Source organism: Ursus arctos, unplaced genomic scaffold (assembly GCF_023065955.2).
Source record: "Ursus arctos isolate Adak ecotype North America unplaced genomic scaffold, UrsArc2.0 scaffold_19, whole genome shotgun sequence".
Taxonomy (NCBI): domain Eukaryota; kingdom Metazoa; phylum Chordata; class Mammalia; order Carnivora; family Ursidae; genus Ursus; species Ursus arctos.
In genome coordinates this window covers 45,575,141-45,602,152 of record NW_026622863.1, presented here as the reverse complement: position 1 = coordinate 45,602,152, position 27,012 = coordinate 45,575,141, and the positions used below count along the sequence as shown (strand labels likewise).

Here is a 27,012-nt window from a genome sequence, read left to right as displayed (position 1 = left end):
AAACAAGAGGAGACAGAAGTGTGGTTATAAAGTTTTATGTGATCTGAGCCCCTCCGGAGGTGCCAGAGTCCACACCTCTGTACAGGGGGCTTGAGGGATTGGCTCAGGGGGGCAGCATGGCCCAAAAGGAGAGAAATTGTCTCCTGGGGAAAGGAGGCATCCCCAATGCATTATTGCACAGGATTGAGGGGAGGCATGCCCCCACATGAGGGGAGGAGGAAGCAGAGGTGGCTCAAAAGGCAAGAGTCACACAGAAGAATACCATAAGATTAGAACCTTGGAATCATACCTTGGAATTCTAGACCTGTAGACCTTTAGAAACTGACAACGTTTGAATCATAGAACTACAGTGCCTAGGATTTTAAGATTTAGAACTGTGGATTCTTGGACCCTTAACTAAAATCCTAGAAAGGTGGACTGCAGCATAGGACCTAAATGTGTCCAACATTAGAAATGATTAGAACTTTGGTTATCTAGCTAGTCACAACTAACTGTAGTCTTATACCTTAGATGCTAAGGATCCAGAATCTTGGACCAATAGAGTCTAGAGCGTCTTGGAACATAGAACAGAACAACATTAGAATCTTAGAGTTTAATAATCTAGAATCTTGAAGCATATGGTCTAGAATTTTAGACACAGAATCTAGGTTCTTAGACTAAGTCTTAGAACATCCCATCTTAGAACATTAGACCTTCGAACCTCCATCTTTAGACTCTTAGAACTTTTGAATTGCAGATTCTAGAATCTTAGATCTTTACGATCCAGAATCTCATAATAAGAGCTTCAAGGATCATAAAGCCTTAGAACTTATAATAAACCACTATTAGAATCTTAGAACTTGAGAAGATAAAATCTTGAAGGCTTATGATGTAGTCTTATAACCAGAAGATTTACAGTCTAAGAGGCTTAGAACTTCAAATTTTAGAACATTAGGCCTTAGAATCTCCGTGTCTAGAATTGCAGAATCTAGAATCGTATACTGTAAGGACTCAGAAACCCAGAAAAACAAAATCTAGAATCATAGAGCCTTGGATCCTAGAACTAGAATCTTAGAGCTTCAGAACCTAAAATCTTGCGGGCTGTATCAAGAATTCTAGAACCAGAAAAATCTCGAGCTGTGGACTCTCAGAGCCTTAGAATATAGGCCTTGCAAATTCCATGTCTGCAACCTTGGCACTTTAGAATTAGACACTTTGGGATTTTAGGTCCTTAGAGCCAAAGACTAATAGCATCTTTGAAACCTTGAACCTTTGCATCTAGACTCCTTAAACCTTAGAATCTAGAATCTTGGAATGTTAGACTTGGAAGGACCCTTAGGGATTGCAGCCCAACCCCTTCCTTTTACACATGGGGACACCGAGGCATGGAGAAGAGAGAGGATCAGTCTGGGGGGGAAGTGCAGTAGGTAGGAAGAGAAGGCTGTAGTCGGGAGTGAGACCTGGAGTGGGGAAATAGTTGGGGGGAGACTCCCCCAGTGGCAGTGCCGAGCTTGGGTCCTGAGAGGGAGTCCCAGGTGGAGTGTCGTCTCAGGCTCCATCCTCCTGCCCTGGGGGAGCTGGGGAGCTCCTGTCGGCAGGCAGGGTGGGGCCAGGGGCTGTAGAAGGGCAGAGGACATAGCGTCCAGCGGGATGGACCTCAGCCGCAGTGAGACAGCTGCAGGAATCCTTAGGGTCAGGCTGGGTTGGGGGGTCAGCTCCTCCAGCAGCTCCAAGTGGTTCAGGATGACCCCCGCCCTCATCCATGTTGACATAGAGGATTTCATCGGGCTCCTGGGCAGGGGGCAGGGCCTTCAGCGTGTTCTCCAGATCTTCCCGAAGCTCTGAGAAACTCGGCCGGTCCCGGGGGTTTAGCTCCCAGCACCGGGACATCAGCGCATACCTAGGGCGGCAAAGTGAGGGGTGGGAGACTGAGGAGGAGCTCAGAAGGGGAGCATTCTGGGAGTCTGGGGACATTTCATGGAACTGGAAGGAACCATGAGCAGTTTGGGGGCTTCTATTGGGATTTGGAAATTCTCAAGAGTTTCCAAGGGGGGTCCTGGGACACTCGGGAGCTGGAAAGGGTCTTGGGGAAGTTCTCTGGGTATCGGGTGGTGTTCTAGTGAGGGTTTGCTACAGCAGACTTTGCCCTCAAAGCGCTGGATGAATGCTCTGCTCTCCTCTGTGGGCTGTGAGACAGCAAAGTTTGATAAGCTCTATCCTAAAGGATCCGGAGGACATCTCAGAGGAGACCCGTGAGTTTGGAGAAGCTCAAGATGGCAAACTGGAGGGCTGGCAGAGGGTCCTGGGTGTTGAAGAACATTGGGGGAAGTACAGGTGCTCAGGAGTCTGGGGTGAATTAGAATTTGGGGGAAGTGGGGGATCTCAGCATGGGTTCCTCAACAGTCTGAGGGATTCTCTGCAGCTTTTAGAGGGTTGGGGCCATGTGTGGGTGCTCAGGGTTTTGGAGTGAAATCTGGGATGGGGTGGGGGTGGGGTGGGGTCCTGAGGATCCTCACAGTCCATCCAGACAGCCCACAGGCTGCTTCAGCCGGTTTCCCTGGCACAGGTAGTCGTAAATCTCGCTGTTTTCCACTCCGGGATATGGGGTTTGGCCCCGTGTGGCAATCTCCCACATCGTCACCCCAAAGGACCACTGTGGGGAGTAGAGGGGAGAGAATTAGAGGGTTTCTCCTGCACAAAGACACCCCAAACACATGGGTTCATAAATACACCCACACGTATGTGCACACATGTCCACAGCGACTTTAGCAGGTGCCTCCTAGCTCTTCATAGCAACCCGGCGCAGGGACATGCTCCCAGAGATCACTTTTGTGCACATACAGACATGGTCATCATGCACACATCCATACACACTTCACAGACACATGGTCTCGTGTGTTGCCCTTCACACCCTGGCTGTACACACATATACATACTTACCACTGCCTCTCCCAACCTAAACTGTCCACGCGTTCCCCCGTATGAACCTGCCACCATGCACACGTGGACCTGTACATATTCCCAACATGTCCACACCACCATTCACAGATGCCCACCACACCCCCAGACATGCCTAACCCCTGTGGTCAGGCCCCTGTGCTGCCCCCCACTCCTGTCAGGGCGGCACCTACCACATCGCTCTTGCTGGTGTAGACACGGTCAGCCAGGCTCTCGATGGCGATCCATTTGACTGGCATCTTGGCGATGCGTCCCTGGCGGTAGTAGTCCCCATTGTAGATCTTCTTGGAGAGCCCAAAGTCCGCCACACACACAGACATGTTCTCATTCAGCCTGCCCAGATTGGGGAGAGGAATGGGGTGACCGCCCTGCCCCCTCAACCCAGAAGCCTGCCCTCACTCTCAGACGCGTCTCCATCCCCCGCTCTGGCTGTCCTCCTTGGGGGTGAGGATCTGTCAACCCCAGACCAAAGGGAAATGTGTCTCGTCTTGTTCCCTCCATGTGAAGTTCCATAAACACACCCATGTAACCATCACCCAGATTAAGAAACAGAACATTGTGGGACGTCACCTGAATAAGGAATACCACAGAGCAAAGGAAAAGAAGGAACTAACCAATATGTACAGAGATGTGGGCTAACCTCAAAAACATCACACTGAGCGAAAGAAACCAGACGCAAAGGAGTACAAACTGCATGATTCCATTTACGTGACATTTAAAAACAGGGGACTCGAGTCCATAATAAGGGCTTTCCCCTTGGGGCAGTGACTGGGAAGTCCGTTAGGGTGCCTGCCAGGGCCTAGAAATGTTCTTTGTCTTGATCCAGTGCTGGTTGGTAGAGGTGGGTCTACAGACAAGCAAATATTCATTGAGCTGCACACCTAGGGTGTGTATGTAAAATATACATTGATTTTTTTTAAGTGTGAGAAAGAAAAAAACACATTACCAGTCCTCCTTCCTAGTCCTCCAAGGGAAGCCCCAATCTCCCTCCCTCCCTCCCTCCCTCCCTCCCCCCCCTCCCTCCCTTCCTTTCAAGATTATTTATTTGGGGGGTGGCAGAGGGAGACAATCTTCAAGCAGACTCCCTGCTGAGCACAGAGCCAAAGTGGGATGCCGGGCTCAATCCCACCACCCATGAGATAGTGACCCAAGCCGAAACCATGAGTCGGACACTTTACCGACCGAGCCACTCAGGTACCCCCACAATCTTCACTCCTAACACGCATGGATTGCTTTTGCTCGCTTTTGTGCTTTATATAAATAGAAGATTCTCTAATTTTTGCATCTGAGTTTCTTGGGATTCTATTTTTTTAAGAATTGATGATTTCTAGCTAGGGGGATGGGCTTGGGCAATGACCAATCAGAGCAGACCCTGGAGGCCCCTCCTGTGGCAGGAGTTAACCTTCAACTGCTGGGTCCAGGGAAGGTCAGAGAATCACGGCAGGGAGGCAGAGGGGTGATGCTTAGGCTTCCAGGCTGGTGGCTGTGGAGGGGGTGGGAGGCTTGGGGTAGTGGCTAGTTGCCAACTAGGTGAGAAAGAATTTCAATTTTTTTTTCAAAGAACTTTCTTTTTTTCTTTTCCTTTTATTTGTTTATTTTTTAGGAGGTGGGGGAGGGGCAGTGGGAGAGAGAATCTTAAGCAATTCCACACCCAGTGCAGAGGCCGACACACGGCTCTGTCTCACGATCCTGAGATCATGACCTGAGCAGAAATCAAGAGTTGGACGCTTAACTGACTGAACCACCCAGGTGCCCCAAGAACTTTCTTTAAAAAAAAAAAAAAGATTTTTAAAATTTATTTATTTATTAAGTAGCCTCCATGCCCAATGTGCAGCTTGAACTCATAACCCGAGATCAAGACTTACATGTTCTACTCACTGAGCCAGTGAGGTATCCCTTAAGATTTTTTTCAGTAATCTCTATATTCAACATTAGGCTCGAAATCACAACCTGGAGACCAAGAGTTGCACACTCCACTGACTGAGCCAACCAGGCACTCCTCGATATTTCAACTTAACAAAAAAAGCAACAGGTGCATTACACTGGATGGTCTACTCTGATTTTCAGTGCCATTGTTTCATAGGGGGCTTGCCTAGGATCAGCCCAAGTTGCAGAAGGAAAGGAATTTCCATTTCGACTGAGTCTATTGAAGCCTTTACATACATTTTCCAGTTAACAGGAAATACAGGGAACAGAGGAACAAGGCAAAAGCCACCTCAAGGAAACAGACACATATATGTCATTCCTACAAGACAACAGGCCTGGTCTCTTCCAAAAGAATATGCCGTAAAAATATAAAAGGGGGGGTGGCGCCTGGGTGGCTCAGTCAGTTACATGTCCGACTCAGTTTCGGCTCAGGTCATGATCTCAGGGTCCTGAGATCGAGCCCTGCCTTGAGCCCCTTGTAGGGCTCCACACTTAGCAGAGTCTGCTTATCCCTCTCCTGCCCCCTCTGCTCCTCCCCACCCTAACACGCATGCACACTCCCTTTCTCTCAGTGAATAAATAAACTCTTAAAAAAACAAAACAAAACCAAACGTGGTGGTGGGGGAGGCTATTCCAGATTAAAAAGGCCCAAAGGGACATAACAAACAAATGCATTGGGAGGACCTTGAATAGATTCTGATTTTGGGGGGAAAAACAGCCCTACAAGACATTTCGGAGGACAACTGAAGAATCTGAATATGGATTGGATGGATATGAAGTTATGTTGCAGAATTATGGTTAATCTTAGGTGTGACAACAGAACTGTAATCATTTACGTGTAAATCCTCATTCTTAGGAGATACCTACTGAAGGTTTAGGGGTCCAGTATCACCATCTTGGCAACTCAGTTTGAAGAGGTTGAGGAAAGAGAGAAAGACAGAGAAGAGAGAAGAAATATGGCATCATCCCCACCACGATGATGTATGGGTGTCCACTGCACAATGCTTTCAACCTTTCTGTGGGACTGGACTTTTTCCACATAAAGAATTGGAGGAAAATAAAGAAACGTTCATATCCCCAAGAGTCCTGCGAACGTTTACACGTCTTGAAGAAGATTCTGGTTCTCCAGCTCCAATATTGTAAGGAAATTAATAGTCAAAGCCTGTGTTTATAAATACATGCACCAACCCCACCTTAGTTTAATTCTGGCCTATTTTCTGGCATGTCTATTGGCAGGGCGGTGGGGGGGGGTTCTGGTCCCCTTATTCAGTGTGGCCCCTTCCTAAGGGCAGCCCCAGGCAAGGCACTCAGCACAGAGCGGGAGAGAGATGAGGCTTCAATGTCCCCACTGTCATCGGTCATCTCTGCCCCTTTGCTCACCTTATGCCGCCCACTGAACCCACCCTCTTGCCACATCCAAATACCCCTCCAGGATCTCAGGTCCAGGCCCCCCTCCTCCAGGAAGGCTTCTCCAATCCCCTTGCTGACCTCTCTATCCCAGTCCTGAGTTCTGGTCTGTCTGAGGGGTATGTGTGTCTAGACCCCTGTCCCATCCTGGAAGGAGGGATGCGGTTCCCCTGAGGACGGGACGGGGCGGGCGGTGGGGGGGGTCGTCTGTGGAAGGCTCAGCACTCACATGCAGTTCCTGGCGGCCAGGTCTCGGTGTATGAATCTCTTGGTACTCAGATACTCCATGCCACTGGCTATGTCTGCCATGAACTTCACCAGCATCTGAGTGGGCAGGAACTGGGGGCAAAGCAGGACGGAGTAGAGGTCAGCAGCCTCCCTGAGATCCATCCCTCCTTCCTCCCTCCCTCCTTCCCTTCCTGTGTGTGCCTATCTCTGCCCTGCAGTGGTTTCCCATGGCTCCAAGAATTAAACCCAACCTTTTTCCAACAAGGCCCTATATAATCCCCTCCAAGTTGATGTCCTACTGTCCTTGCCCTGGACGTGCGACCTACGCTCCAGCCAGGGGCCTCCTTTCTGGTTGTCAGACAGACTATACTTGTTCCCGCCTCTAAGCCTTTGTCTATGCCGTGCCCTCTGCCAGAACTGCTTCTCCCCAGATCACCCCACTTCCCGCCTTCAAGGTCACCTCCTCAGTAAAACCTCTGTCCACCCAAACTAACTGCCTGGCCTCTCTGTGGTTCATCTGACTCTGTTTCCTTCCTAGCACTTAAAGTTCTCTTGCTTATTTATTTGTTAACTTATTTATTGGCTGGTGCCTTCCCCGGCACACAGCTCCACGAGAGCTCCATGGTCTTCCCAGTGTCTGAGCGGTGCTGGGTACCTGACAGGTACTCCATTAATACCTGTGAACCAGACAAGTAAATGTCCCTCACCACTGGCTGGTCGCCGAGCCGGGAATAGAGAAGGAAACTGTGCAGGTCTCCATGTTTCATGAAAGGTAAGATGACCACAGGTGCCGGGAAGCCCTCTCGTTCGGAACCCTGGAAACAGACGCCTGAACCCCCCGCCCCAGGCAGCCCTGTCACTCCAGTTGGGCAGGAGGGGAAGCCATCCCCTCCCTCAGCTATGTCTCTCCCTCCCCCTCAAATCTAGCTTCCAAATTTTGGGGGGTGGGGGGTGGGTGGCAAGGACGAAGCTTCAGAGAAGCCATTTCCAGCACTGTTCCCAGGGAAGTTTCCAGAGCCCTCCTGGGGACCTCAGCTATTTCTGGGAAAGGTCAGAGGTCACATTCCAAGCTGAGGGAAAGAAGGAGGGGGGAGCTTGCTGACTCTGAGGGAGGGGGGAGCAGGGAGCCTGGCGGTTTGATCTTCCCAGGGCTGGAGGGAGGGGTCTTCCTTCTGGAGTGGCCTCCACGGAGCCTGTAGATGCCCTAAACCTGCCCCTCCCTCACCAATGAGCCTCATGACGTTGGGGTGGTCAAATTCCTTCATGCAGACGGCTTCACTCAGGAAATCCTCCAGCTCCGACCTTGTACAGATAGCAACTTGGGGGAGAGAGGAAGATGGATAAGGAGGAGGGGAGGGGAGGGAGGACTCTTTCTCTCCTCTCCTTCATCATCATCTTCATCAAACATGATTACTAAGTACCTGGTGCTGCACTCAGCACTTTATATAGACATTAACTCATTAACTCTGAGGGGCAACTCCTATTCTCCCCGATTTAATGATGGGGAAACCAAGGCACGGAATGATTAAGGAATCTGCCTAAGGACACACACAGCTGGCAGTGGAAGAGGCAGAAGTGAAAGCCAGGTGGGCCGGCTCTGAGGTCCCCATGTGAGGCTGCTTCCCTGGGGATCCATACGATTACTCCCTTTTTACAACTGGAGACACTGGCTCATAGGGGCAAAGCAGCTCACCCAAGATCACACAGCTGGGACTCAAACCTAGGTGAAGAGCGTAATCTGGTACGTAATCTGGTACGTAAGAAGTGCTCAATAATGAATGAATGGAAGACACTGATGACTCTATAACCCAAGCTTTTAGCCCCAGTGATTAAGAAAGCATCCTTCTTCCCTCACCACCAGCCAGAGCCTGACCCTCAATGCCTCTTCCCTGTATGGAAAGGACTTGGCCCTGGACTTCCTGTGCTGTGTGAGCCTGGTCTGGCTCCTACCCTCTCTGACCATGTAAATAATATAGTCGCAGTCCACATTAATTGCACATACTACATAACACCTCCAGCATTAAGTGCTTTGGCTCACCCCAGGAGGCAAGGATATTATGATCTTTTTTTTTTTTCCAGATGAAGAAACTCAGCTCAGAGAGGGAGGGTCACTTGCCTGAGATCACACAGCTGGTTAATGTGGAGGCCAAGTGTGCCTCATTCCAGACCTTCCCCTGTTCTCTTAGGAGGCCAGTCCCCAAAAACTACATTTCCCAGGCTCCCTTTCATACCATTTTCCTGTTGGAGTTCGCCAATGGGAAGCACTGATGGGAGACAGGCAGGTGGGTGGGCAGAGAGGGAGAAGTTGGGGTATTTAACCTTGTCCCTTACTGCTTCCAGCATTGCCTTGATGGTGGCTGTGTGTTTCAAGCTCCCACAAGGCAGTCTCCAAATCTGCAATTCCAAATCCCACCCTGGCCGTGGGCTCTGGTGACATCACTTCCTCCCTCTGCCCTTTAGGCTTTGGGGTGGAAGTAAGGTACTGCTACTACTAATCTCCAGCCTCACTGCTCCCAGTTGTTCCTGTGCCTTTGTAGTAAACCTCCCCCTATTAAATTCCTTCTGTCGAAGTACCGAGCATGGACTCCACTTCCTGTCTGGAAACCCTGAGATTCTGTGGCAGGGCTAATTTGCTACTCGCTTTTCTGCTCTTCTGCCTTGTTACGGACATAGGGAAAAAGCCTAGGGTTAGAGGTTGGGGGTCCCATCTGTGCGGACATGTAAGCACAGACTCACTCTTCATTGTCTTCACGGCCACCTTGAGGATGGAGTCATCCTGGTTGAGCTGGCCCTCCATCACTGCTCCAAATTCTCCTGTAGGGGACCGGAGGGAGACATTGACCTCAGAGGGGCTTTTGGGGACTGCATTTCCTGTGACTGGGTATGGGTGGGGAAGTGAAGGACTTCATGGTTCAGGGGAATGTGCGCATGTGCTGGTGGGGGGGTGGGGGGGGAGGGGGGCAGGGGGGAACTCACCTTCTCCCAGCGTCTTCCCCAGGGCCACCTTATGCCGGTCCACCATCACATCCCGAAGCTTCTCCTTCAGCTCTTCACTGATGCCCAGGCTGTTCACTGCATGGGGGGTGGGAGTGGACAGAGCCGTGGAGCAGGGCTGACACTCAGGAGACATTTGGATGTCAAGAGGGATGTGCCCATTGTTAAAATACTGAAATACTTCTGAATTCAAAACCAGCTACTGCCCTGAGCACACATCCCACCCTAGCTCCTCCTCTAGGCTCCCTGAATCTTCTCCCAAAACAGCAGCTAAAGGGTTAGAGCCGGGCATATAATCTTGCACCACTGGGCGCCCTAATTGGTCAGTGTTCTGCCATACCAGTTGCTAAAAATATTTCTTAACTTTTTATTGAATTATAATCTGCACAAATCATAAGGGAGCAGCTCAGTGATTTCTTTCTGAGAGAGAGAGAGGGAGCGCACACTCCCATGTGCGAGATTGGGAGGAGGGCCAGAGAGAGAGGGAGAGAGAGAATCCCAAGCCGACTCCCTGCTGAGCGAAGAGCCTGACATGGGGCTCAGTCTCACAGTTCTGAGATCATGACTTGAGCTGAAATCAAGAGTTGATTGCTTAACTAACACAGCCACCCAGGTGCCCCCCCTTACTTTTTAAAAAGATTTATTTATTCTACAGAGAGTGCGCACTTGAGCGGGGCAGGGAGGGGCAGGGGGAGAGACTCTTCAAGCAGACTCCTTGCTGAGTAGGGATTTCCCCATGTAGGGCTTGATCTCACAACTCATGAGATCATGACCTGAGCCGGAACCAAGAGTTGGACACCAACCCCGACGGAGCCGCCCAGCGCCCCAGCTGAGTGGATTTCTACAAAGCAAACACAACAGTGTAACCAGCACCCAGGTCAAGAACAGATCATGACCTGTCCTCTCAAGACTGGCCACCTTCCTGATTTCTCTTACCATAGATTGGCCTTCCCTGCTTGGGGATATTATCATCAATGTGGAATCCCATACTATGTTCTCTTTTGTGTCTGGTTTCTTTCACTCAACACCGTGTCTCTGAGACGGCTGTAATGTAGTTGTTGTGCATGGTTGTAATTTATTCTCATTGCTCTATAGCAACAGTTCTCAAACTTACCGGGACCCCTTCACGTTCTTAAAATTACTGAGGACGGCAAAGAGCTTTCGTTCAGGGGGCTTATACAGACCGACACGGACTGTAGTCAAAATTAAAGTGGATAGATTTTTCAAACACAAGAATAAACAGCCACATGTTCATCGACCAACAGAGTGGTGACATCATCACGTATTAGAGAGCTTCTGGAAAACTCCACGGAACACGTGTGGGAGAACGAGAGTGTAAAAGGGCAAATAACATCTTGGAATTGTTATGAAAATAGTTTTGACCTCATGGACCCCCTGCAGAGGGTCTCAGGGACCCCCAGGGACCCGGATCACACTCTGAGGACCGCTGGTGCACGTTACTCCACTGGAACGCCATGACCTCCTTGCTTCCTATTCTTGCTCCTCTTAAATAAATGTCTTTCCCAGCCCCTTCCGATATCTCCCTGGGGCCCCGGCAGCCTTCTCACGGTGTGCTGGGGAGAGACATCACTCTGTCCCTTTCCTCTCTGGATTTAAGTTTCCCCAGCTGGAAAGATGAATAGATTTGACGAGGTGGCCTTGGAGGTCCCTTCATAGCTGGGACCCTCCATAACTCCACAGTCTCACCAAGAGTCTAGAGGTCTAAGGACCTTGGGTTTTCAAGATCTGAAGGGTCTATAGTATTGAGCCTGTGATTGTTTCGGCCAGGAGCAACTCTACCTCTCTAACATTCTATAATTCGAAGAGGCAGTTCAGAGGATGGACTTCAGAGCAAAATGACCTGATTTTGAAACCCAGTTGTCCAACTTGCAAGCTGTGTGGCCTTGAGGAAGTTACTTAACCACTCTGTGCCACAGCTTCCTCATTTACGAAGTGTGTGTGGGGGGGAGTGACGCACCTACCTCATTGGGTTGTCGTGAGGATTCAATTAAATGACATTTTAGCACCTGTCACATAGGAAGTGCTAGGGTTGGCTGTCATCACTGGCTTCACAATCATCCTACCATCTTCGTCCTTTTCATCACCATCATTGTCATATTTACCATCATCATCATTACATTGTTCTAGGATCCTGTGGCACTGTGGTTTGGTTTTTCTATGATTTTTTTTGTCTAAGGCCCTATTATTCTAAGGGTCTGTGTGGTTTCACAGTTCCGTTGTTCTTAGGGTCTGTGGTTCTAATGTCCTAGCATTCCAAGATCTTTGGAAACTTTTGGTTCACACATTGACAAAAGCCCAGCAGGCCCCAATCTCTATACTCGTTATCCCCCCACCAGGGCGGGGAGGTGTGGGGTTCACTTACAGGTGGCTTCAGTGGTCCGGCGGCTGTAAGACTTGCGAACACGGTACCTGACCACCAGCTCACCCCTCTCCACTGTTGGTTCAAACACCTCTCTGGGGGGAATGGGCAGGAGGTGAGGGCAGGGCAGAACCAGGTGCAACCCCCTCCTTCTGACAGCAGTGAAAGTGAACACCACCCTAACCCCATGCCCTGCCCACACTCCCCTCCAGAATTTAGCTGATCATGTCTTGGACTTCTAAGCTCTGCCTTCCATTCATTACCCACACCCTTGATCTCATTCTGATTCTTGGTAATCTCTTGTCCCACACCAGCCTCCTCACGGTCTCCCTGACTCCAGCCTCTCCATCCCAGGGCACACTCGCCTCCCTACTCACGTAGTTCCAACTCACCCATAGCGGGTCTCCTTCTTCCGCCGGTGGACGAGGAACAGGGCCAAGATGAGGACACAACCAGCGGCCACAACTGCTCCCAGCAGTACGTACCACCAGGGCCATGAGAAGGCAGGGGCTGGGGGCTCACTCACTGTCGGGGGGTACGGTACACAGGTCATGGAGGAAGCCCTGGATCCTCCTCCCCGGGCCCCAAAGATGTGATGTTGGAGGGAGACAGATGTGAAATAGATAATGAGGCATGTGGTAGGGTGCATTCCCTTATCCGAGGAGATGGACTTGGGTGTGGAAAACAGGTGAGCGGGGGAGAGAATGTGTGGAGCATAGGATGGGTGTGTGGGGTGTGTGCAAGGAGTATGAGGCTTTTGGACAAATGGCCAAGGAATGGTCTTGAGTGTGCACGGACAATGGAGGGGTTTCCATAAAGCGAAGGATGGGAGGGAAATACATGTGCAAAGAAAGGTGCACAGAATGTCAGAGGAGTGTTGGAGGAATTTGGGGTATGTGAGTGAGGACTAGTCAAGGAGTTTTATTTGTTATTTAATTAATTAATTAATTAATTAATTTTTTAAAGACTTTATCCATTTGAGATTGAGTGAGAGAGCGAAAGAGTGAGCACATGAGTAGTGGGGAGGGGCAGAGGGAGAGGGAGAAGCAGGCTCCCTGCTGAGCAGGGACTGATGCAGGACCCGATCCCAGGACCCTGAGATCATGACCTGAGCCGAGGGCAGATGCCCAAACGACCGAGCCACCCAGGCGCCCACGGAGTTTTAGATACAAGTAGTGAGCAGTGATTTCTAAGGATGTAACTCTAGTGTGAGAGGAGTGTGGACACAGGATGAGCTGAAATGGTGTGTAAAAAGGGGGGAATGGATACGTGCTGAGTGTACCAGGAGTTTGGTGTGGGGCTGTGCAGAGTGGGAATGGGTTAGGATTGGTGAAGGGTGAGGAGTGTCAATGGGTACACAAGGAGAACTCAAGCGTGTGTGATAGTGTGGACCCAAATTTCCCAGTATTTGCAATGTGGGATGTATGGTGAAGGTGTGAAAATTGTGCGCTTTGTGAATGAGACTTGTGGGTGTGCACTGGGTTTGGGAAGCATGGGTGAGGAACATAGGATTGTAATAGGATGAAAGGGAAAGGAGGCTGGGATTAGTGTGGAAAGGGTACGCAAAGAAAGGCAGGAAGGCACGTAAGGGGTACTTGACGGTAGTAGGTTTAGTTACAAGAGGTGAGCTGTAATAGTACTATGAGGATACAGTGGGTGTAGAAGGAACGTTTGAGAATTGCTGGAGAAATATTTGAGAGGGATGGATTTGTGGGGTATAACTCATCTGTCTGCCCATCCATCCATCCATCCATCCATCCACCATTCATTGAGTACCTACGATGTATGGGGCCACTCCAGGCAACACCATCAAGGACCGCACAAACCCAAGAATTAGAAGATTAGAGTGATGAGTTTGAGAAACATGAAAGCAATGGCAATGGGTATGTTTGTGGTGATGGGGTCCTCAGTGGGCGCTGAGCGAAAGGAGGGAGGAGAGAGGGTGAGAAGCCTTACCCAGCTGGTGGACTGGTTGTCCTTGTCCTGTGAGGAGAAAGGACAGAAGCAGGACATGCTCAGAGAGGTAAGACTGGTGTGACATGGGTGAGGCTCTCAGTAAGATTTCGGGTGGGAAAAGAGCCTGGATTGGGGTAAGTAACACTGAAAGGTACAGGGAGCAAGTAGGGGTATCTGGGCGAGACAGGGTCCTTGCGAACTGGTTGCAGGGGGCTGAGCAGGACTGTGGAGTTACCTGGGCGCCAGGGCTCTAGGGGCACAGGGAGGCTCCAGGGTCCATCCCCAGCAGCAGTGTAGGCTGCCACACACACCGTCAGGTTGGGCACAGTCCTGTCCCCCCGCAGCTCCAGGGTCACCTCTCTTTTTAGCCCTATGTCCATGAGCACCTAGGACATCCGGATGGAGCATCAGGGTAGAGCTCCCACCCCCCGCCCCTAAGTCTTAAGACTTCACCCTTGGCCTCCAAGTCCCCATCTTTCGCAAGCCCCCTCCTCCCCCACAGCCCCTCCCCCTACCTTCTCCTACCCTTCATCCCTCACCATCACCCCTACCTCCATTCTCCATCCCCATGCCCACTCCACAATCAGCTCCACTGGTACTGGCACTACCCCAACCCGCACCACTGTCCTGTCCGCTCTGCCATCTCCTCCCCATCTCTCTCCTCCCAGCCATTCCTCCCCAGCCCCGCCAGCAGCACCCACCTCGGGGGTGTCCTGGCCTCGATAGGCCAGCCGGTACCCCAACAGGGTGCCCTGCAGGGGCGCCCTTGGCTCCTGCCAACGCACGAGGGCTTGGCTCCCATTCCGCATGGCGCTAACGTTCTCGGGGGGGCCCAAGGGCACTGGAGGACAGGAAAGAGGGGAAGCTGGCACCCCCACCTCTTCCTGACCCCCTCCCCTGTTCCCAGGAAGTGGGACCAATGTGCAAAGGGCATGCGCGTGGGCAACTCGTGAAGGCCTCCCATGAGAGGAAGCACAGGGAAGAGGTCTGGGAGAAATGCCAGTGGGCCATGCTGAGGAGTCAGGGGCTGGGTGGGAAGGACTGAGGCCACATGGGGTAAATGGGTGACAGGAGATGCTGGAGGTGGCACTGATGCGAGCAGCGAGTGACATCTGCCTCACACCAGCCCCTTCTTACCTCCCTCTGGTGTCTCCACAGGGAGCCAGTGGGTCCAGGGTGAGGGGCCCTGGCTACTGGTACAGGCCAGCCGGATGTGGTAAGGAGTGTGAGGATGGAGACTGCCCAGCCGAAGTCGGTGAGGGGGAACAGACGCTTGCAAGGTGAGAGGCTCCTCTGGGGGGTCTGGTTCTCCCAGCCGGGCGCCCACCCCATCGTCTGACAGCACAGCCTGGGGAGAGGGAAGGGGTGTGAGGACAGGACAGACACGAAATCTCAAGAGGGGTCACACAAGTCGGTAGTGGTGGTCCCAGTGTGATGACACAACTTTGCAAGGGTGTGTGTGTGTGCGTGTGTGCGTGTGTGTGTGAGTTCCATGCTGGTGTAACACGGGCACCTGCATTTGCAAAGCGAGAAGACTACCCAGTTCCATGAAGTGGCTCTGTCATCACTCGCTAAAGCCACCTTTGGCAAGACTTTCCCTCTCTGAGCCTCAGTTTCCTCATCTGGAACATGGGGGCTTGGAGGAGCGAGTGCCTTCCCGGGCTGCCTAAAGCCCTGAATGTAGGACAAGCTGTACAGCACATGGCAGGTGGTCAGCGACGATGACAATGACATTCAACCACAGGCAAAAGCAATATCCTACAAGAGAAGTCAGAAGAGTGGGGACCTCTGGAGGCTCAGGGATCCTTGCGGGGAGCTGGTGGGTGGTGATCTGGAAGGTGGTGACATGGGCGAATATTCGTGTTTAACTATCTAGGTATACACCAAAGATTATGCCCATTATGTTTACCTTAATAAAAAAGAAAAATCCTTTACACATCTGAACTCATTTGACCCTGACCTCAGCCCTGTACGTGGGTACCGTGTGCATCCCCACTTACAGAGGATGACAGTGAGTCTTGGAGAAATGGAATCATTTGCCCAAGGTCACCCGCATGTCACTGATGAAGCTGGGAACTAGACCCCAACCTGTCTTCAAAACTTGTGCTTTGGGGCGTCTGGGTGGCTCAGTTGGTCAAGTGTCTGCCTTTGGCTCAGGTCATGATCTCAGGGTCTTGGAATCAAACCCCATGTAGGGCTCCACACTCAGCGGGCTGCCTGCTTCTCCCTCTCCCTCTCCTTCTGCCCCTCCCCCTGCTTGTGCTTACTCTCCCTCTCTCTCTCCCAAATAAATTAAAATTTTAAAATAAATAAGAACATCGGCGATAGTAACAATACTTCTCCTCTGTCCAGAGGCAGCAGAGCTTGCTAAGCATAGACGCTGGATCTGGGGTTCAGATCTAGCCTCCACCAGCCCCTAGCACTGTGCCTTAGTTTCCTCATCTGTAAAATGGGATAACAACAATGGCTCCCTAGCTTGCAAGATTGATTGAATTGATGCTTGTAAGCATTTAGAGGAGGCTGTGCACACTGAGTGTTTATTGTTATTATTGTGCGTGTGTGTGTGTGTGTGAGAGAGAGAGAGAGAGAGAGGTCGCCGGGCTACCAGTGTCAAACTCTGCACGCCCTATTCAGCGTCCCAAGTTGGGATGCTCGCCTGGTCCCCGGGAGTAGCACGATCAGCATGGCAGGGGCCACAGCAGGGGAAGACATCTGTACAGCCTTGTCACACAGAACCACAAACCCTCTATGGCCACACCATCACAGCCCCACACCGCAAGGAGGCTGCCATCCCCCCTCCCCTGATGGGGAGCAACCAGGGGACCCATCCACACTGACACACCTAGTGTTCGGAGGGAGTTTATTGCTCACTGGTGGGGACCCAAGATTCTTTGGGTCGTTTGGATCATTTGCTGTGTGACCTAGAGTAAGTATCTTTACTTCTCTGAGTCTCTGTTCCTATCTCTGGAAAATGGGCATCCAAGAGTTCCTATCTGGTAGGCTGTGAGGCTTAATGACACCCCGCACGTAAGCCGGTTTGCATAGGCTATTCACGGCTAACATTTCTTGAGTGCCGACCGTGTCCAGCACCCTGGCAAGTGCAATCCTGATGAACTCACGGACTTTTTACCACTACTCTCTGAGGTCAGTTTCTTTTTTCATTCCCATTTTACAGATGAAGGAAACCGAGGCCCAGAGAGGTTCAGCAGCTTGCCCAAAGTCACACAGACCCTGTGGGGAGAGGATCCCACCACGAGGCCTGGAAGGAGGTGGGCAGATAGTGGGTAACAGGATGGGGGGGGAAGCTGTCCCATGCCTGCTCTCTGACCTGCTGTGACAGATGGGAAGGGGAACCTCTGCTGGGACAAAGGGGACACAACAGGGACATAGGTCCAGACAGTCAGCCTCCTGGTGCCCACTCCCACTTCTCTTTTCCCTGTGACCCTCCCCTTCGAACCCTCCTGCCCCAGGCCAGGCACAGCAGGAAGTGAGCCCTGGAGAAGGAAGAGGACACACTTCTGCTTTTCTTTGACACTGGACGCGCGTGGGTGGGGTTACAACAGATGCCTGACCTGGCATTTGAGGGTCTCCCAAGTGGGCCCAGTCTTGGGGATTGAATCAGTTTTATCCTTTTAAGCTAATGGGGAAGGCAGGCCACTTCCCCTCTCTGGGCCTCAGTTCCTTACCTTGAAAACGGGAAGATTAGCAGATTACTTTCTAGGGTTAAAATGACAAGTGGGTGAGATAAAGTCCAGGGCACGTAACTGCAAGAAAGACAGCTCTTATTTCATCAAACGCTGGCTCTGAATGGTCTCTAAGGAGGGGAAGGGGGCTGTTTGGGTTTGAGGAGACAAGGGTTCGAATCCCACCTCGGCCACTTCCGGGCTGTGATCTTGGCCAGCCAAGTTGTTTACTCTAAGCCTTAGCGTCTCCATCTGCAAAGCGGGTGTCTCCACAGACCCTGCTCCGTAAACGCACAAGGGGGTGTGCAGAAAGCCACAACACAAGGCCCATGACGCTCCAGAAAAGTTGGTCATTACTAATTACTGTCATCTGTCGTGGCAGGAGCTGTCCCACCCTCACTCCCACTTCCAAATCTCAAAGAACTCCAGGCCAGAACGGGGTCTCGTATTCAGAGAACTGTGTTTGTTTTTCATCTGGAGCATTTCAGTTCTCCTCCAGCAAACGTGTTGTACTCTAGGTCTGACCCTGTGCTGGGCAATGGTGAGGACCCAGTGGTGACTGAGACAGGCCAGGACCAGGCCTCCCAGAGCTCCCAGTCCAGTGGGGAAACAGACTCACCCCCAGACAGTGACAACCCAGAGTGATCAGGGCTGGGATGGGAGAAGCCCAGGGCTGTGGGCATCCGGTGGTGACAGACATGGCTCTGAGCCCTGCTGTCTCGGGCTTCCCAGTCTGGCCAGAGTCAATATTACTAATACGAAAAAAATAAAAATAAAAATAAAACAGCTGATAGTTTATTATGCACTTCCTATGTTCCTAATACTGTTCTAAGTTTGCTCCTTGCCCTCACTCATTGAATTCTTACAACACGCCTATCAGACCATTTTACAGATGAGAGAACTGAGGTCCAGTGAAGTTAAGTCACAGGTCCAAGCTCCTGCCGCCACTGCTGGTGGAGTCAGGATTTGAAGCCAGGACATCTGGTGTAACTGGAGGCTCTACTGTCTCTCAGCACACGAATGGCTGGCAAGGGCTGGTTTCCCAGGGAGGGGCTGGGGGCTTATGTGTGGCGGAGGGAGTGCCGAGCAGAATCTGAGGTCTCACCTGCAGGGTGCAGTGTGTGAGGGGGTAGATGCCGCTCAGGCCTGGGGTCCAAGCCACCTCCAGCTCTGTGGGCTGGCGGGAAACCAGGTGGAGGTCGCGGGGCCGCTGGGGGAGCACTGCAGAGAGATGAGGGGAGGGACTGACCCTGGGGGGCCTTTGCCCAAAGCTCCCCTCCACCCTCCTGTCCACTATCCCAGCTCTGACCTTTGGCCCAGACCCCACACCCTCTGACCCCACCCCAGCTCCCTTTCCTGTCACCTGTGATGGTGGCCGTGCGGGATGTGGTGACCCCCTTGGCGTTATGGGCTTCACAGGAGAAAGAAGACGTCTTGTTCAAGCCTGGGGAGTCATCGAAGGAGAGGCCCAGTGTCAGAGAGAGGAAGGAGGGTTTCCCAGGCCATGCTGGGCCACCTCCTACCATGCCGTGCCTGACAGTCAGTGTAGCCCACAAGGGCACCTGCTTGAAGGGCGGGGAAGGGATGAGTTGGGAATACAGGCCTCCATCCCCAGACCAAGGACAGGCTGGTGGCCTCTGTCCTAAGGTCCCACCACAGAGACACACATACATGCATTCACACACGGGCACAAACATAGATAGAGACACACATGCACATATACACACTCACACACAGACACACACACCTACACACAGAGACACACGTATGCTCACACAGACAATACTCAGGAACACACATGCCAAACACACATACTCATACGTGTATGCAGACAGACACACCAGGCACATACACCAACACAGTTATACACACACATACAAAAGCACACATACTCATACCTAGACACACGCCAACACACACACAGACACATTCACACACACACAATCACATACTTGCACAAACACAGACAGATCACACTGAGTCGTACAGACACACATAGAGGCATGTATCCCTGGTAGACACACACTTAAGAAACAGGCCCTCATGGGTGTGTGTAAGGTTACAGGTGTTCACTCATTCATAAGCTCTAAGCTCAGCTCCTACCGACCCCCGTTGTCCTCCAGGTGTTTCTGGAACACAGGCAGCAGACACGTTCCCATCTCGGGAACTTTGATTTCTGTTCCGTCTGTCTTCCCACAGATGTGCACGTGGCTCCCTCCCGCCCTCCTTCACATCTGGGACTCAGATCCCACCTCTTCCGCCAACTGTCCCCGGCTGCCCCGTTCAGAGCTGGGACCTCACGTCCGTATCTAGCCTCTCCCCAGTTTTACTTTTCTTCTTCCGCTCTACTCATCGCAACACACTTTACCTATTACCTGTATGTCCTGCTCACTGTCAACTCTGCCATACATCAGCTCCAGGAGGACTGGGCTTTCTGTCTGTTAGGTCCCCTGCTGTGTGCCCCCAGGCCCACGATGGCCTTGCACACAGTAGGTGCTCCATAAATGCTTGTTGAATGAGTGAATGACTTTATGTGTGTGCCCTTGTGTACCTCCGAGTGTTTCTGGGTATGTTTGTAGAAATAGGAGCCTGGGTAATTCCATGGGTAAGTGACTTAATATGTGTCTTTTTTTTTTTTTTTTAAGATTTTATTTATTTATTTGAGAGAGAGAGCATGAGCAGGGGGAGAGGGAGAAGCAGGCTCCCTCAGGGAGCCCCAAGTGGGGCTCCATCCCAGGACCCCGGGGTCATGACCTGAGATGAAGGCAGTCGCTTCACCGACTGAGCCACCCTGGCGCCCCACCCTGGCGCCCCACCCCGGCGCCCCAATATGTGTCTCGAGTAACTGTTTCTGGGTGTCTGGGGGTGGATTGCTTCCCCTCCCCAGTGTGGCGGTGGTGGGGACACAGGCAGACACACACATGCACAAAGACGCAAGCAGAGAGACAAACACGAGACACAGACAGACAAACACAGACATACACAGCACACGCAGCTATAGGACATCCCAGGGATGCACGCACAGGGAAATACAGACACACGCACAGTGCGCGGGGACAGGGTGTGAGAGGACCAAGTCCTGAGTCTGCACTTGTGACCGCAGTCCTGTGTGTGTGTATGGATGTCGCAGGCTTGTGTGCATCTCCTTGTTCGGTCGGTGTGTGTGTGTGAGCGCGGGCGTGCCTGTGTTCCCACCACCACCACCACCATCTACCCGCAGACACAAAGTTTCCTTTTCTCAGTCGGCAGAGGGAGTGGAATGAGGGAAAGTCGGCCCAGGCCGGAAGGGGGTGGGCAGGGAAGCTTCCCAGCGCCGCTGCCCAGGCGGCAGCTCCCAGCCAAGGTCAGGTGCCCGGCCGCAGCCCCCGCCGGCGGGGGAGGGGCAGGACAGCCCCTGGCCGGCTGCCGGAGGGGGCGGGGAGCTTGGGTCCGGTCCAGCCACCTGGCACGTGGGGGCCCGCCAGGGTCACCGCGCGGGGGCTGGCGCTGCCCGCCCGAGGAGCCCCGGGGCGGGAGGGAGTTCTGGAGCCGGGTCCTGTTCCGACCGCAGCATTCCTGCCCCCGCGTGAGTCACCGGGGCGCCCCCCTCCCGCTCTGGCACTTCCGGCAGCGACCGGGGGGCGCACGGCCCGGGATCCCCCTTTCTCGGCCTCAGCGCGCACCCTGAAGACGAAGAGAGCAGGGATGGAGGGGCCTGGGACCCCCCCCCCCCTCAGCGGGCTCTCCCTCCGAGACTGGAGCGGGCCCACTCCAGATGTGCTTTCAAGATGCACTGTCCCGCTCCCTCTCCTCTCCCGCTCCTCCTCCCCACACCCCCGCGCTTTTTCCAAGGGAATCAGAGGGATGGAAGGAGAGGGGGCACGCCCTGAGTCAGATCGAGGGACAGACACACACAAACGGACAAAATTCCTTGACACAGCACCTCCCCCCACCCTCGCGCGCGCACACACAATGAATCACACTTAACATACAGGGGCCGTTACTGGCACAAAAACAGAAAACCGGGCACTGGCTAAGCTACATTAAGGGCTGATGTCACAAACACGCAAGGACACCAGTACCCACCCGGTGACTCGCGCGTATCTACACAGGGGCTGACATTGACGTACATACACAAAGAAACACACGTATATCCACAAACATGAAGGCACAATCTACCATAGGTACGTTGACTGCAAACACCTAGCAACGCAACATCCTGCCAAACACACAAACCTGCAGGCTGAAACACACACAGCGAGCAACACACAGACGTGGAAGTCGAAGTGGTCCAGCAGATACACACGGGGACAGGAATAAGGTTCATGCTGACTGGCTTGCAAACCAATACAGCCACTCCTTCAAGCACAGCTGGACACTCAGGTTGCTTCGGACACAGTTACGGAGAAGCAGACTATACAAAAACACACGCTTGCGTAAACACTGGCGCAGACACACAGCTGCCGTGTGCACAGAGGGGGCACAGACACACACATACACACTGGTTGGTAAGTTTATCTACCAAGAGACAATCGGGGCTGAGGCTGATACGTGGGGAGACCGGACAGAAGCAGAGCGAGTCGTTACTGCCTGCTGTGAATCTCTCTCTCTCTCTCTCTCTCTCACACACACACACACACACACACACACGCAGATACGGTGTCCCTGCGAGCGTCACACACCAGCACACTCACCTTGGGACCTATACGTGGAAACCACGGACACACGCATGGACACAGACAAATACACAGGGACAGCCAGTCAGTGGAAACACACCGAGGAACACCAAGTTGTCCACTGATACATCCTGCCGGCACGAGGAAACAGGTGCCCACACCGAGACGCACTCACACCCATTGATGCACACCTGTGAGGTGACACTGTCACTTCTCCACAGGGAGCTAAATGCAAAATAGCCACAAAACACTGCCTCACCTCACTCTGCCATCTCTCCAGCCCCCCCCCCACTCCACCTTTACGCGGTGAGTCACAGCTGTGAACACACAAACATGAAGGAGGACAGACACCAGGCTGACACGGGTATTCTTAGACACACGCACACTAAACACCATCTAAGCCGGCCTTCCCTAAAGCACAGCCTCATACTAGAGGTTAATGCTGACAGGCACACTGAGACACGGGGCCAGAGGGACATGGATACATACACACCCAGACCTCACACACACACGCTGAGACACACACAGACGCCCTCCCCCCGCAGCTCTACCACACACTGATACACACACACGGGCCCTCTCATGCCCATTTCTCCTTCCTGGGATGGGATGGATGGGTGACCCATCCCCCTCTCTCTTCCCATCTCCAGGGTCCTGCCAGGCTGACTCAGACCCCAGAGCCACGGGCCTGAGTCACCCCTCTAGGGGCTGGCATGCTCACCACCTCTTCCTTGCACACTCAGGGCCCCCGGAATGCTGAGAATGTGGACACCTCCCTCTAGCCCGGGAGACCCTCAGGCAGGAGTCCCCTCCCCAGCCCAGCAGACAGAGGCAGCAGGTTGGGGGTGCAGGAAGCTGATGCCCTCCAGGGTCCAGCTGCCTCCCTCTGACTGAGCCTCAGCCGGCTGTCTTCCTCCATCTCTCCTTCCCCAGTGAGGGAGAAGTCTCTGTGCCCGGTGGCCCTAGTGCTACCTCTGACCTCGCTGTGATCCCAAGCTAGGTCCTGCCCCGTCTCTGTCTCTGTGGTGCGGAAGGGGATGGTGACCCTGAAGCTAGGAGAGTTTCGGCTGTCACTCAGACCTCCCTGTCCTGTCTCTCTCCATCTTAGGTTACCTCCGTGGTCTCTCCTTTCCCACGTCTCTTGTTCTCTCTCTCTCTCTCCCTGTAACTGTCCTTCTCTGTCTCCCACTTTCTCCTCTTCCTCTGTTTTCAGCTCTGTCCCCCCAGTGAAGCTATTCCCATACAGAGGTGGGCAGGTTGAAGGAGGTGGAGGAGAGGAGGGCCTGGTTGCTTCTGGTGCCCGGCTTGGGGTCAAGGGCTGACAAAGGGGCATCAGGCCCACACACACATTTGGGCCATGGGACAGCTCAGAGGAAACCAGGGACAAAGAATTGTATTCAGACAGGCTGGGGGGGGGGTGAAGAGAGACAGAGGGACAGGGAGACAGACACACAGAGTAGCAGAAAGAGACAGAGAAACAGAGAGCCAGAGGACAGAGAGAAAAGGACTGAGAAAGCTTAGAGAGAGAAACGAAGGGATAGATATGAATAGAGACGCAGAGACAGAGAGACTCAGATAAAAAGAGAAGACAGAGAGAGAGACAGGGACAGAAAAAGAGAGAGAATGAAGGACAGAGGGACAGGCAGACACTCACACAGGGACATGAAAGGCTCCCTTGCTCCCCACTCCCATCCTGCCTGGCCCTCTATGTTGAGCTGGCCGCCTCCCCGGACTTACCTGGAACTCGAAACGTTTGTTGGGGACCATGGCTCATGGCTAGAGTCAGGGGGACAGCATCTCGGAGCCAGAGTAGGTCCACAGGCTCTGGGGGTCCCTGCGCCCGGCAGCTCAGATTGAAGGGGGTGTTGGCGGCCACAGTCCTGTCCTCAGGCTCCTCCAGGAAGTAAGGCAGGCCTGGGGGGGGGGGTAGTTGCTGAGGTCCCTCTGAGCCCCCCAAGTGTCTGATTCACTGCTAGGATGTTGCAGGCTGTGGATTCTTTGACCCTGGTATCTGATCCCTCAGGACACCTGAACTTCCTTCAGATGTCTGACTCCTCAGGCCTCTACCCCCAAAACACGTGATCCCAATACCTGACTCCCCCACCTGTGTCTGATCCGTGGGGCCAGTGAGGAAGGCGCGGCCCCCACGGGCGAGGGAGAGGGTTAAGTTGTACCTCTGACCCCTTATCCGATCCCCAGAATGTCCTACCCCAACGATGTCGACCCTAGGACATGTCACAACCCCCAAGATGTCTTCTTCCCTAGGACATATAATCCCACCCAGGCCTGCCCCCAGTAATTCCGAGACTCCCCAGCTTCCCGGACCCTCTAAAGATCTCTGACACTCCCGGGATGCATGTCCCCTGAATTCTCCAGCACCCTCTGTCCACTCAGGTTTCCTGCCCACCCATGACCTCTGCACCCAGGGCTCACCCTCCAGCCCAACGTAGCCAGGCTGGGACACGAAGGTCTTTCCTCCCAGGACCACCGCACACTGGTACCACCCTGCGTCTGAGAGCTGCAGGGAGGAGATTCTAACAGGGCAAGAGGAGAGAGAGAAAGGTTCAGGGTCAGCACTGGACACTGGGTAGGGGTCATCAGAATTGAAAGAGTGGGGGCGCCTGGGTGGCACAGTGGTTAAGCGTCTGCCTTCGGCTCAGGGCGTGATCCCGGCGTTACGGGATCGAGCCCCACATCAGGCTCCTCCGCTGTGAGCCTGCTTCTTCCTCTCCCACTCCCCCTGCTTGTGTTCCCTCTCTCGCTGGCTGTCTCTATCCTGTCGAATAAATAAATAAAATCTTAAAAAAAAAGAAAAAAGAATTGAAAGAGTGGGGGTCTGGACTAGAAACTCCTCAGAGCTAAGAAGTGGGTACTATTATTAACTCGTTTTACAGAAGAGGAAAGTGAAAGCCAGGGTTACATCACATGCTCCAAGCCACACAGCTAGCGAGCGGCCATACTGGGGGTCCAGCCCAGGTGGGGCTCCTGCCCATAATTTTTCACCCACTGTATGATGGAGGTCTGGGGCAGGGGACAGGGATCAGGAGGCATGCGGCTGGCCGGGGTGGGGGAGGCTGGGCACCTGAGTTGGCTGACCACTTTCCAGTCATCCTGCCCGTCTTCACCGAGGGGCACCTGGGTCTGGGTACTGTCTGCCAGCTCTAGCGTCTGTCCGTCCCGAAGCCAGGTCACCTCGGGGGGCTCCCCCTGAACCTGGAGCTCGCACCGAAGGGCTCCCATTAGTCCCCGGGCACCGGTGATGTTCCTTGGACTCCCCACAAAGGGGTCTGCCTCCGCCTGTGTGCCTGCAGGGAGATGGGGAAGTTAGCTTAGGAACCCCTGCTCTCTTCCCAGCCTGCCAGGCCCTTAGGCCCACATAGTTGTAAAGTGACCTCAGAGGGGGGTGGAGGGCGGAGGCTTTGGGGGAGGATGGGAGACTTCCCAGGGGACTGGGGTCCGGCTTCCATCCTTCCTAGAGGCCCCGATCCTTGGTCTATTGGGAAGTAGGCCGGGAATCTGGCAGCCTCCCACGCCCTGGACTGCCCGGCAGGGCCAGCCCCTGCCCCCCGCTGCCCTCCCTTAGGGTCTCTAGAGACTTGACAGACTGGGCTGGTGGATGGTGCGGAAGAAAAAGAGGTGGGGTGGGAGAGGAGACAGAGAGAGAAACAGGGAAGGAGAGACAGAGAGAAGCCAGCCAGAGTCAGGCATGAGGAGTCAGAGACAGCAAGGGACAGAGACCCGAGAGACACAGAGGTTGAGAGATGAGGAGAGAGATACCCCTGAGAGGGGAAAAAAGTTGGGGGAGAGACACCGAGGCAAACGGACAGAGAGACAGAGACAGACAGAGGGAGACATTATAGAGACACCTAGAAAGTAGGGAGAGAGAAAGCCGGAGATCGGGACAGAGAAATGAAGCCCCAGAGAGATGGTGGGCTAGAGCCGGCTCCAGAGACCCCCGTCCCAGAGATGGAGCAGACAGTGATGGGGTAAGGACAAGTGTGTGTGTGTGGGGGGGGGTTGACAGTGACAAGGGTTTTCCCCTAGAGCTCCGGAGCCCTCCTCACCCCACTGCCTGACTTCGTACTCCTTTCTGGAAGATTCCTTCCGGGGCAGCCCCCAGCTCAGCCCCTCTCCCTAAGGCCCCCTGAGTCAAGTCCGGCCCCACTCGGGCCCCCAGCTTCTCTGTCTGTCTCCCTCTGTGTCCACCTCTTTCTGTCTCTGACCCTCCCAGTTTCTGTTTCTTGTCCTGTTCCTCTCTGAGCCCCTTTCTCTCCCCGGCCTCTCCCCCCCCCCCCCGCCGCCCCGTTTGACTCGGTGCCTCCCTGTCTCCCTCTCTGCTGTCCCAAAGACACTCCTCGAGCCAGCCCAGACTCCCCCCAGCACCTGCCATCCACCCCCACTCCGCTCCCTCCTGCCCCAGCCTAGCCCTGGGTGGTCCTCCCCCGACGGGCCCCCATCACTCACCCTTGGGGGCCACGCACCCCCAGCAGCACAGTGCCAAGCACCAGGCCAGCGGGACCCTGTCCATCCTCGGGGCACCACGCAAACGATGCCAAACTTTCCTCAGAAGTTGCTGGGCACCCTGCGGGGGAGGGGGCAGGGCCGGGCTGTCCCCGGCCCTCCCCCCAGCTCTGGGCTCCCCGGATTTGGCACTGCCTGCCTGCCACGGCGGGGCCCCTCGCCGGCTCTGCTCAGCGGCTGCCTTCCTCGCTCCCCAGCCTCCTACTCTCCCTCCCAGACTTCGGGCAACCCTTTCCCCGCCCCTGGCTCCCCCTCTGCCTCCGCCCACCGGCCGGAGCCCAGGGGGGCCACCTGGGCTTGGAGGGGTTAACTTGGGGAGGAGAGG

General features: G+C 53.6%; 1 protein-coding gene across 1 annotated transcript; it reads right to left on the bottom strand.

The window, feature by feature from the left end:
* Positions 1-19: 19 nt before the first annotated feature.
* On the bottom strand, positions 20-27,012 carry AXL (AXL receptor tyrosine kinase). The gene is made up of 20 exons (XM_026482242.4): positions 26,631-27,012; positions 25,249-25,471; positions 24,600-24,700; positions 23,904-24,080; positions 18,875-18,955; positions 18,617-18,732; positions 14,966-15,176; positions 14,530-14,669; positions 14,064-14,214; positions 13,829-13,855; positions 12,265-12,397; positions 11,876-11,967; positions 9,475-9,570; positions 9,235-9,312; positions 7,724-7,816; positions 7,206-7,327; positions 6,500-6,609; positions 3,111-3,270; positions 2,496-2,632; positions 20-1,879 (listed from the first exon to the last, which is right to left on the bottom strand). The coding sequence occupies exons 1-20, from the start codon at positions 26,692-26,694 to the stop codon at positions 1,528-1,530; spliced, it is 2,664 nt and encodes an 887-aa protein (XP_026338027.1). The 5' UTR covers positions 26,695-27,012; the 3' UTR covers positions 20-1,527.